The sequence below is a fragment of the Arachis ipaensis genome, chromosome B05 (assembly GCF_000816755.2).
Source record: "Arachis ipaensis cultivar K30076 chromosome B05, Araip1.1, whole genome shotgun sequence".
Classification (NCBI taxonomy): domain Eukaryota; kingdom Viridiplantae; phylum Streptophyta; class Magnoliopsida; order Fabales; family Fabaceae; genus Arachis; species Arachis ipaensis.
In genome coordinates, this window is record NC_029789.2 from 148,666,478 (window position 1) to 148,678,381 (window position 11,904).

The 11,904-nt window shown below is 33.5% G+C and overlaps 3 protein-coding genes across 4 annotated transcripts; all 3 read left to right on the top strand.

Annotated features, from left to right (window-relative positions):
* Nucleotides 514–5,006, top strand: LOC107644954 (protein S-acyltransferase 8). Its single transcript, XM_016348931.2, has 5 exons — nucleotides 514–944; nucleotides 2,479–2,664; nucleotides 3,186–3,485; nucleotides 3,654–3,887; nucleotides 4,097–5,006. Exons 1-5 carry the CDS (start codon nucleotides 903–905, stop codon nucleotides 4,592–4,594), a joined length of 1,260 nt encoding a protein of 419 aa, XP_016204417.1. The 5' UTR covers nucleotides 514–902; the 3' UTR covers nucleotides 4,595–5,006.
* LOC107642243 lies at nucleotides 5,653–6,573 on the top strand. Its single transcript, XM_016345533.2, has one exon. The coding sequence runs from the start codon at nucleotides 5,799–5,801 to the stop codon at nucleotides 6,318–6,320; it is 522 nt and encodes a 173-aa protein (XP_016201019.1). The 5' UTR covers nucleotides 5,653–5,798; the 3' UTR covers nucleotides 6,321–6,573.
* Nucleotides 7,354–10,105, top strand: LOC107644955 (mitochondrial import inner membrane translocase subunit PAM16 like 2). 2 transcript variants are annotated; one of them, XM_016348932.2, is made up of 4 exons: nucleotides 7,418–7,705; nucleotides 8,283–8,370; nucleotides 9,453–9,586; nucleotides 9,677–10,105. In XM_016348932.2, exons 1-4 carry the CDS (start codon nucleotides 7,703–7,705, stop codon nucleotides 9,818–9,820), a joined length of 369 nt encoding a protein of 122 aa, XP_016204418.1. In that variant the 5' UTR covers nucleotides 7,418–7,702; the 3' UTR covers nucleotides 9,821–10,105. The 2 variants fall into 2 exon arrangements, with proteins under 2 accessions (XP_020959017.1, XP_016204418.1); XM_021103358.1 differs by lacking the exon at nucleotides 8,283–8,370 and having other exon boundaries at nucleotides 7,354–7,705.

The window sequence follows — 11,904 nt, forward strand, 5'->3', positions numbered from 1 at the left end:
CATTTATTACTTTGTTGCTGTCTTCAAATTTAAATTTTGAAACAGAGGGATAAACATAAAAATTAAATAAATTGAGTTAAACAAAGTTAAACTAATTTAGTGATTAAAATTTGTTAAAATTTAAGTATTTTATTAATTTTTTTTAGAAACTGATTTGGTTACTCAAATAAATTTGATCATTTTTTTTATTACAATTATGTTTTTTTATTAAAGATAAGGAGACTCGAGTCCACCACCTCTTAAATGAGTATAGAAAGATTATGCCATTTTTTTTTATTACAGTTATGTTTTTGAGTGGAGAAAAGAGGGTTGAGATCATAAGTTTACAACTAATAACATAACACAAAACAAAACACAACACACCTCACAATTTTTTTTTAATTCATAACACCTCACATTTTAACAACACTACCTTCCTCTTCTCATCATTCTTCAATCTTCAATCTTCTTCTTCAATTACTGCTCCTCACTTTTCTTTTTAATTATATTTTATTTGTTTCCTCTTCATTTCAATTTTATTCTTCTTAAAAATATTAATTAGGGAGAAAAAAATATTTAAAAAAAAAGAAGAAAAAGAAAAGTGAGCTTGCAAATTGGAAACACATAAATCGCTATCTCTGAATCTCGCACCCTTTCTTCGTTTCTCTTTCTTCTTCTTCTTCTTCTGCTTCTTTCTCTCTCCTAATTCTCTCTCTCTGTGTCTCTGGTTGAAGAAAGTTGCTGTTTTTTTTGGGGGTTTTTCAATCACATTCGAAGAAGGAGGCGTAGCATCGTTTTATCCCCAATGAATCGCTGAATCGAGGGATTCGATTCAGTGGTGAGAGACATGAGAAGAAGAAGTTGCATGTTCTAGGTGTGAGAAGCTTCTTCTTCTTCTTCCTCTTTCATATTCCTTTTTCTTCATGGCAGCGAAACGCGTCTACGAAGCATGGAAAGGAAGTAATGTAATGTTCTTCTTCAAATTTCTCTCTGCTGTTTTCTTCATTAATTTTCAGCTTCTAATGCTTAAATTTGTTGTTTTTTTTTTTGTTTGTGAAAGTGTGATTTGCTTGGTTTTCTATATTCAAGGGGTTTTAATGCTGTTTATAATTGTTGATGCTTCAGAGTGAAAAGTTAGGAGTAAAGAGAAAAAATGTTATGAATTTCAAAATTTTGGAAGAGTGTTTATGGTGTGTTAGTTCAGCTGGTAGAATAATGTGAGGTTCTTTGAGATGTGTTAGATGTGAAACTTGTAAATGAGCAATTTCGTGTGGCTTCTGTAACAGTTTATGTCCATTTGTCTAAGGTTTTGTGCAAGAGTTTGTCAGTTTCAAACTGATACTAGCTCGTTTAGTGCTGCTGGGTTTATTTTTCATTTTTATTTCTTTTTTCTAGTTATATAGCGGGAAAGATGATTGTAGAAGCAATAGTTTAGTTTTGTTTCTCTTAACAGTCTTAATTGATTTGGAGCGTTACTCTCAAGTTAGCAAATTGCTCTGAAAGATGCATAATTCGACGGTTCTTTTTTCATGTTTTGGGTTATGGAATTAAGCAAGATAGGAAGATGTATCGCAAGATTTGAGCTGGGGATTTGTGTTATGATAGTTTCCATGTTCAAATAATAAATTGTGTTGATGGTTTCACAATCATTGCCTTGCTTCTTTTCTATGTTCTAGATGTATGGTGAATTGGGATGACATTCAATTCTGATAAAATTTTTCTAATTATGTGCTTGAATGGAGCTACCATGGTTGGAAAATAAAATATAAAAGAAAGGCAAGCATAGGCTTAGGGTGCATTAATAGGTCAGAGCATGGGGAATCTTGCGCACAGCAATTGTTAATGATATGCTGTAGTATCTGCAGTTTAAATGATAACTTTCCTGAATTTTTCTGAATCCCTCCCCCCCCCAAAAAACTTTTCTTTTTTTCCTGTGTTTTATACACTAGGACATGCATTACCCTCTCCCTGGTTGTACATTTCATTGTTATTTTTGTTATAGAGTAGCTTGTGTTGATTTTGGGGCAACCAAACTGGGGATTTTACTGGAGCCTAGTAGTAGAAGCCGCAGGACTAGGTCAATAGGCCTGGGACCAGTTGCTACATTTCATTGAGAGGTCGCTGTCCTTTAAATTCAATACCCTTGTCTTTTATATTTTGTCCCTCACACTATCTTTAGTCATAGAAGTTATCCTTGCTTAATGTGACAAGTAGCTGATCCATCTTGTATGACAAAAGCTAGTTGCAATTGTTTGACAAGTAGACTGATTGAGGCCCTAGTGAGAAAGTGAATCAAACCGAAAAATAGTACAATTTTGAAGCTCCTCTTGATTTTTATTGTTTATTTTATTATTTTTAAAATTTTTTTTGTTGTAATTGTTGATGGCAGACACTTGAATGATGTGGCATCTTCCTAATTTCTTTTGTGCTTTTGGCTAGTTTATCATATTTTCACTTCTATTGAGTTTCACTTCAAACATCTCTCTTATGTTTATGCAGAAATTCTTTTGTGGAGGAAGGTTGATATTTGGACCTGATGCTAGATCTCTGCTTGTCACCTTATTACTGATTATTGGTCCAGTTGTCCTCTTTTGTGTATTTGTAGCAAGGCATCTTCGGCATGAATTTCCTTCATACGATATTGGATATGCTATTTTGGTGCTCGCAGTTCTCTTTAATATTTATGTAAGTTGCATTTTTTTCATTCAACTTTGTTTTTCATATGATGTTTTCATGCGTATATGCATTATGCATAGTTGAAACTTATTATGCTGTAGCTGCATATCCCATACTCCAATTTTAAAAATAGGTGAATGGATATTAGACAGAACTTGCTTTTCACTGTCTCATCTAAATATTGTTTTTGGTTCTCTGTTCGTTTATCCATTTATTGTCCTTCCTTATCTGCCTTTAACCTAAAAAATTGGCAAGAATTTACTGAGAACATCAATGTGATGGTGAATCAGCAAATATATAGCTTTCCCCTTAATTATTTTTATATTGAGTATATCTGGATTTATCCCCCTCTGTTCTTTATCTCACTTTCTGCTTCTTTACCAGTTCATTTTGCTTTTATCATAGTACATAGTAGAAGAAATCAAATATTTGATGGAATAAAACTTTACTGTGTGATTACAAAACTTTAGTTTGGTGCTTTGAGGAGATAATTTAAGGTACCAAAAGAAACTCCTTATGAATGTATGTAGGTGCTGATTCTTCTATTTCTAACTTCCTCGCGTGATCCGGGCATTGTTCCAAGGAATTCCCATCCACCAGAAGAAGAGTTTCGTTATGACTCTTCTGTTGATATTGGGGGACGTCAAACGCCGAGCCTTCAGTTCCCTCGAACAAAAGAAATAATGGTCAATGGCCTCCCTGTAAGGGTGAAGTATTGCGATACTTGCATGTTATATCGTCCCCCTCGTTGCTCACATTGCTCCATTTGCAACAATTGTGTAGAACGTTTTGATCACCATTGCCCTTGGGTGGGCCAATGCATTGGACTGGTATGAAAGTTGATATTCAGAAATGTTCTTGGCTTGTTATTTCTTTCCTTATTCTTTCTTTTATTTTCTCTTTATTTAAAAGAAAAACTATGTTTTTGGTCATTTATTTATTTTGGGCGTTTTTGGTCATTTACTCATTTATTTATTTTGGGCTTTTGCAATGTGCAGAGGAACTACCGTTTCTTCTTTCTGTTTGTGTCTTCCGCAACCATTCTGTGTATCTATGTGTTTTCCTTCTCGGCTTTTTACATCAAAGTTCTAATGAATCATTACGACGGGACAGTTTGGAAGGCAATGAAAGAATCCCCTGCATCTGTGATACTAATGGCATATTGTTTTATCTCTTTATGGTTTGTTGGTGGACTAACTGGCTTTCATTTGTACCTTATTGGCACAAATCAGGTCAGTAAATCCCTTCTGTATATCTGAATCTAATATCTTGCTATTTATTGTATCTGTTGATAGCTCGTTACTATGTTGATAACGATCATTTGTAGAATTATTCTCCATGTAATGAACAATAAGGACTTTGAAAATGCAGAAATTGTTCATAATTGTTCCTTTGTTTAAAGAATGTCTTCACCGGAGGTTATTGTACCTTGTTTTTGCAGACTACCTATGAAAACTTCCGGTATAGAGCTGATAACAGGATGAATGTTTACAATCGGGGTTGTCTTAATAACTTCCTAGAAGTATTCTGTACAAAAGTAAGTCCCTCAAGGAACAATTTCCGGGCTCTCGTTCAAGAGGAGGTACAGAGGCCAACCATTCAAGTCATTTCCCGGGACCCCGAACCAGATTTGAGTGGAGATCGGCGACCTAAGGTTGAAGATGATCTAGATATTGGTGAAGACCTATTAAAGATATCACAGCGTCGGAACATTGAAGAGATTGTTGATGAGGATATCCGAAGCAGAGGGAGCAATGGACCCCCCCACAGTACATCCGAAGTTGATTCAGCTATGGGCTCGGATCGAGCTCCCACAATTCGATCTGAGGCAAGGCACTCAAGTTGGGGAAGAAGTGAAAACTGGGAAATCGCATCTGAGGTCCTTGCCAATAATGCCCCTGAAAGCAGAAGTACTGTTGCTTCGGAGGCACGCCAATGACCAAACCTTGGGGGTTGCCTGTCTGATATTTGCATAGCAACAACATAGATGATGTGGGGAATTCTCCTTGACTAGAGCTTACCATTGTAGGAATGGAAATTGAACTGAATTCAGGATAAAAAACTTGTTTCATCTTTTTGTGGTAATCTTAGCTCTTTTGGAAGGAATAGAACTATAGAAGTGTGTGCATTGTTTGAGAGAATGGAATAGTGTCTTTTTTTTTTCTCTCCTTTTATTTTTATTTTTCCCTTTTTACTATAGTCCAATATGTACTTTGCATCTTTACTTGGGTTTATTCTTTGTGTAAATAACCAGTTGTGATGCTCAAAAGTTTCATCGTATATTGTGATTAGGCATTGTAAAAACTGGTTCATCTGTGAAGTTGCTTCTATCCATGCTATTGATACAATGATATCTCAAGGTGTTGACCACTTAGAACGCTTTGAAGAAAGATTTTGGTTTTAATTCATGATTATGGATATCTTAAGGTGTTGATGACTTACACTTTTTGGAAAATGGAAAATTCGTCCGTTCATTTTGTATTGGTTTCGGTTTATTTTTCATCAAGCAAACGAAACTTACCATTTACTCATGTACCATCTACCATTTGATGAAATGACTTTCCTTCTAAGTTATGTTCACATTTTATTCAACATAAAATCTAGGTGAACAATGGTAAATAAATTATGAGTCCACATGATATTTTAAGAAAATTTAAGGTGGAAATACATGATAAAAAAAAAATCTCTTTTAAAAAACTAAAATATGTGATGGACAACTAGAAATCACCAAGAAAAAAAAAATCACTATTGCTTTGCATAAAAATAACTCTAATTCTTATCACTACCTTAAGAGGCTGATGGTGATTATTCTAATTTCTAAATGATTGCTTGGATACTCAAATGTTGCTTTCTTACAACTACATAAATATTTTAATGCCAAAGCCTCAGAAAAAAAGTGAAAAAAAAAAAATAGCAAAGACATGATAGAGATGCACCTAAACCAATCATTATATAGCTACATTGCTAAAATTACACTCACCATCCTAAAATTAACAAACTTTCCAATGACTATAAAGAAACTCAAACACATTTCAAGAATCCAACCCTCTCCACAAAAACCAATAAGAGAGAGACCTTGAATCCATCATTCTTTGTCTCCACAAAAATAGAAAACAAAAAATTACAAAAAAATAAAATAAAAAATGAATGCCTCAAAGTCCTTGTTGTTCACCCTTTCATTGATCCTTCTGTCTCATGCAGCAACAAGCAGCATCAATTTGTATGAATCTGTGTGCAAAGATGCTGGTGAGGACAGTGAGAAGTGCCTAGTATTTCTTAAAGATGATCCTAAGATTTTAGCAGCAAGGAGCTATAAGAAACTTGCAAAGGTTATATTGGAAATGGGATTGAAGAAGGGAGTGGAAGGACAAAACTTCCTTAAGGAATTGGCCAAGTCAAATCCTAATTCAAAAGCCATTGCACAATGTGCAAATGAACTCTATGATGGTGTGGTTGGATCATTCAAATCCTCATTGGGTGAGTTGGAACAAGATGCGCTAACGGCTAGCTACGACGCCAAGGTGGCCAGCGACGGACCAACCACTTGTGATAGAGCCTTGGCAGCCGAAAACATCAACAATCCTTCCATTGCTAATCTCAACAAAGATGTCTTGTTCCTAAGCAGCCTCTCTTTCTTCGCCGTCAGCAAGCTCCCTGTGCCATAAAGTACTTTCTTTAGGCTGTGTTTGCGAGTTGGAATTTCAGATACTGAAATCAAAACTCGCAAACACAACCTTGATATGATGTGGTAATTGTGATTGTGGGATGGAAAAACCTTTTAGAGTAGTTAACAAAGTTTGTGTGCAATATGAAGTGACACAAAATAAAGAACAATAGTCATATGTATATATATATGTATATATAAACATGGTTTTTATGTAGCCATTGAGTTTTATATTTCATTTACTCTTTTCTTTTGTCTGTTTTTGTTGAATTGCAGAGGAAAGTGTTATTGTTTTCATGATTAGTTAAGGCAAACATAAACGTTAATATCATTTAGAAATCCTAATTGCTAGTTCTTGTAGTAGATGCATGTGTATATCATAATAAGGTGATTAAGAAAATAATGGATTTTATGGCTTAACAAGGTGGTAACAAAGGAAAGGATGAATTCTTTAGCTTATATTAATGCAGACTGTTAAAAGGTGGAAAAATCATAGAGGAGAAATTGAATAATTAAAATGATCATTTTTTTTTAATATAATTATATAATCTCTTCAAAGGATTTGCTTGATTCTCTACTAAGTATTAACTTCAAATTTAGAAATATCATTCAGCTTTTCACATAAGAAAAAGTATAAGTAACTAACAATATTTTTTAACAATGTGTGAACAATGTGAATTAATAGAGTTAAAACAGTAAATTAATTTTAAATTTAATTAGTAGCATTAAATTAGGATGTAATGTATTTTTATTTAATTGGTAATTGTTCATATTGTTACACTCCCCTTCACATAAACAATCACTCGCTTCTCTCAGTTTTTTTCTCATAGTTTTGAACTGTGTTATTAAAACAATACAAAAAGAATAAATATTAGTTGTTACTAAAATATTTGTGTAAAAATAATTTCTTCACAAAATTAGTATTTAAAGAAGGATATTGTAAAAATAATTAGGATGATATCCATGAGCCAAACCCTTTTATTATGTTTAAAAAAAAAAACACACTTTTTATTAGCATATGTAATTTTTAAGGATTTGATTATTTTTATATGTCTATAGTAGTAATTACACAATTTCTGGAATATTCTAAAAAACCAATTTTGTTTGTGAATGGTAAGAGACTAGTTCCACAGAACTCATTTTGGAGCCCTAGCTTCCGCCATTGTAGCCGTCGTTTCTTTCTCTACACGTTTCCCTCTTTTACTTGCAAAAAATCGTGCCTTTCCTTGTGGCACTGCATTCATTATCCCTTCTTTGATAAACCCACAATCCAATTTCACCTCCCTCTTAGCTCAATTAGGGGTCACGTAACCCTAAAATTCCCATTCCCTCTGACGAAAAATCTAAGCTCTTGCGGTTCATCGCGTCGTTTGTTATTAAGCTATGGTAACTTCATCTTCTTTCCTCTTCCATTCGATTTTATTATCTGATTTTCTATTGGGATAGAGCAGTAAGGGAATTTTTTATTTTCCATGGTGTTAAATTTGATTTTTTTTTGTTTTGTTTTGTTCTCTATTTTGGAACGTTCTAGGTTTTCCCATAGGTTTTTGCTGTATAATTTCAATCGGGTATGCATATTTTAAGAGGATGTTTCTGATGTATTGTTGGCCAACCTAGAATGATTCTAAAGGAACAACCTGGTGATAGGAGAATTTTCATTGATCGTTGTGTTTGTTGGTATCATATAGCCTTGAACATTTGATGTCTTTAATATGGTGTGATTTGCCTTTAGGTTTATCTCAGTTTGTTTTGGGTATCTAGGGTAACTTTGTGATGTATCATGTATGTGCCAAAAAAATGAACTAAAAGGTGAATGAGAAATACATTGATGATGAGGATGGATCTTGGAAAGTAGTTATAGTCTGCTATCTGTAAATGGTCTTTCAAAAATTCAATTTTTCTGTATGCATTGTTTCCGGCTTCTCGCCTTAGGGTTTTAACGTTACCTGAGCTGTTTATGCAGGCAGCAAAGATTCTTGCAAACTTGATTGTGATGGGAGGGGGCATCTTGGCAAGAGCAGTTGTTCAGGCATATCGCCAAGCGCTTACTAGTATGTTTTATAAGTTTGTGATTGATAGATTTGTGACTTGGGTGAACAGCATATCTGCATTTAGTTTACCATTCAATTCCTGTAATCCTGTGATTTTGTCATATTCTTTATTTATAAGTATTGTTTGTTCCCCTGATATTTACCATATGCTAATATTGCTCAATTATCATCCAGCAGAGAAATTATTTTATCATTTAATTGTTACTCATTCAGTTTCTAACTAGTTGGTGTTCATTGCATCAGAACCTAGTTTTTGTTTCTACACTCTTCCATGGTTCAGTTCAGATTTATCTTTTTGAAGTTCCATGTTTGGAGATTGATGACCTAGTTGTGTTACTGTGCAATATGATTCCTTTTATCTCTCTTTTTAGCCTCCAGATAGATGGATTTTGTTGTTAGACTGATATTGGTTGCCCCAACATGAGTTTTAGGGTGAGGTGCTAGCCATTGGAGCACCACGGGTTGTCTAGAGCATCTGGGGTTGCCCCATTCCCCTTCCCCCCTTTTGTCCCATGGGTGTTGGGTGTGCATTAAAGTAATGGGCACCAAGTTTTCTTGTCAATCAAAAACTACATAGAGAGAAATGCATGTACCAAAACTTAATCTTGAACATTACCTAGCGAGCTCATCTATAATGAATATAAAAGTGATGGCCTTGTTGTTGAGCCCTGATACAAATGTGTCGGAAAGCTGAATTAAATGGCAAAATGCTGAATTGCATAAACGTATGAGTTTCAATGCATATTACATGCCCCTTGTTTTGCAAGAGTTACCAGAGAATGTAAATGCTGTAAGATCTTTCTACAATGGCAACACTGAATATACGACGCTTGACCTATGTCCCCCTACCTAAATCTACGTTATTTCTTTTGTATTCATGGTGTGAACTATATCTACTGATTACTTTGTAAACTGTATGCAGACACAGTTTTCTTTTCCTCTATTTGTTATCTTTTTTATTTTACCGAAATGGTTAGAAGGCTATTGTTCCTTCTTGTCCTTTGCATTCTATGATGCATGAATCAATGGGGCCCTAAATGCCCTTTTTCTTTGACCTAATCTTTGTTATTGTCATGTTCCAGATGCCTCGAAAAATGGTGTTGCGCAAGAGGCAATACAAAATACGATCCGCAGGGCCAGCAAAGCCATGAGCGAGCAAGAGGCTCGGCAGATACTTGGCGTGACCGAAGAAACTCCCTGGGAGGAGATTGTGAGGGTTAGTCATCATTTCTATATCTTCCAAACTATTACTCATTTCTTTTAGTAGATTTGGTTGCTTCAACATTGTTTCTTGCCTGGATCGCAGAAATACGACACATTGTTTGAGAATAACGCGAAGAATGGGAGTTTCTACCTGCAATCAAAAGTTCATCGCGCCAAGGAATGTTTAGAAGCTGTTCATCAAAGCAAGGGTCAGGGTCCCCAGGCTAGTAGTAGTACTCCTAGTTGAGTGACATATTCAGTTTTGTTCCATACACTTTATGTATTAGTTTTGGGCTACTTTGAGATGTGCAAATTCATCAGAGTTGTATACAATTTGTGGAATTGAAGAGTTTTCTGGAAGCTCGGATTTCTTACCATCAAAACTAATCTGTAAATGATTAATTAGATTGGGATTGGCTACAAATAATCAAAGGCTAGCTACATGAAGCACTGAAGATATGTTGTTACTTTATTATGAAGTGTGCACAAAATTATTATATTGATAATAAATATATGGAATCCTAACATGTTATTTTGCTGATCATGTTCATCATGGGACTTTTTTTTTCCAATATAAATAAGTAGAAACATTACACAAGGAGCAAAATCACAATACAAAAGAAGTAGTTGCATTTGAAATAAGTAGTTGTAAGTTCATGAGTTCCAACACATTACTCATGTATTACATATTCACACAACACACTCACACACACTACATGAGTTCCAACACACTCACACACACGAGTTCATTTAAGGGTTCATTTTTCCTCTCATAGGACTTGAACCCGGGTGCAGCTACTTGCGAGGCAGCAGATCCTGCCACTAGCACCAAGCCTCGGCTGCGACCAACTCAAATTGGTTTAAGTTTAGGCAATCAATAAATTCGGGTAATTTGAGATTTTTGTAAATCAACATATGTTTTTTGAACATTGATTTTGGTACTTTTGTTTTTTTTTTTGTAATGTAATTATCCAAATCAGAAGGTTACTTTGGACACATTTTTTTGTAATGTAATAATCCAAAACAGAAGGTTACTATTGGACGATGGAAATCATAAGACAAACAAATACCACGTTTTTTTCAATTTATGCTATCATGGAACGATAACATTTAAATCATCGTCACACAACAACTGATAAAAGAAACATCATATTCATGCTTATCCGTTAACTATTCACATATTTTCAACTTCTTATGACCATTAAAAAAAAAAAAAACTACATTGGTGGAAGTTATATTATCAAAGAATGATCAAGTTGCATATGGTTGATGATGACATTACATTAATGTGACATACAATTTTTAACGAAGAAATCATTTGTACCACATATATCAACTTTAAAATAGACACAAAACACTTGTCTTTCATAGCTTCCTTCCTTACCCAAAATGGTACCCAATCATCCTCATTCCTCAATCCTCATCTCTAATCTCAAAACCAATTATCCAAATCAACCCATCCAATTTCTTCCTTTATTATTATTATTATTTTTTTACACATTACTATATATATTATATAAAATATATATTAAAAATAAATTAATAGCTAATTTAGTAATTAGTTTTTTGTGTTTAGATAGTATTTTCTTAAAAACTTAGGTGAATTTTGTTTGCACTTTAGATAGTTAAATTTGATATTTTATTTTAGGGATACTTCTACAAAACTATCTAAAAGGAACAAATAATTAAAATAAAAATTGTATATTTCTGATTGCAATTGTGGCAAGCCTAACAATTATTCATTAGTTAACGCCAAAGATTGTGAATTTGGGTTTGATTTCTGAATTGAATAATGAATGTAAGTTGAAAGGACAAATTCCAATATATTTTATGTAACATCTAGAGTTTAAAATTATTTTATTGTACTCAAAGACTCAAAGTTAGGTATAGAGTATATTCCACGTGTAAAATATTTTGGTTTTGATCTCTATTCTCTATTCTCTAAGCAGCACATGCTACGTGAGAATGGATCCTTTTAATTGTTAAAAAAAATTAAAAAAATAAAGTGTAATTTATAATTTTTTAATACATTTTTTTTTTATATTTTTTTTTGGTTTTACTTATAACAATTAATAATAAAAAAAAAATAAAGAGGATCCATTTCCATGTTACGTCTTTGTTCTATATCTGTGCTTTACGAATCCTAACGTCACTGTCCTTTTCCTATTGTATGATTATTTTTCTATTTTTAATTAAAACAATAACTCTCATTTATTTTTTTTCCAATTCAAACAAGTTTTAAACCCTGAAATTTACTCAATAAAAGTTCTTTTATTTTTTATACATTAATGACACAAAATTATTTCATAAAATTTAATAATCAATTAATTA

Bases quoted from the DNA above. Each gene is read 5' to 3' on its own strand.
- LOC107644954 (XM_016348931.2), top strand. From the start codon at position 903: ATGGCAGCGAAACGCGTCTACGAAGCATGGAAAGGAAGTAAT. The intron at 945-2,478 runs GTAATGTTCTTC...ATGTTTATGCAG, and splicing joins AAGCATGGAAAGGAAGTAAT to AAATTCTTTTGTGGAGGAAG. The intron at 2,665-3,185 runs GTAAGTTGCATT...GAATGTATGTAG, and splicing joins CAGTTCTCTTTAATATTTAT to GTGCTGATTCTTCTATTTCT.
- LOC107644955 (XM_021103358.1), top strand. From the start codon at position 7,369: ATGTCTATAGTAGTAATTACACAATTTCTGGAATATTCTAAAAAACCA. The intron at 7,706-9,452 runs GTAACTTCATCT...GTCATGTTCCAG, and splicing joins TCGTTTGTTATTAAGCTATG to ATGCCTCGAAAAATGGTGTT. The intron at 9,587-9,676 runs GTTAGTCATCAT...CCTGGATCGCAG, and splicing joins CCTGGGAGGAGATTGTGAGG to AAATACGACACATTGTTTGA.
- LOC107642243 (XM_016345533.2), top strand. From the start codon at position 5,799: ATGAATGCCTCAAAGTCCTTGTTGTTCACCCTTTCATTGATCCTTCTG.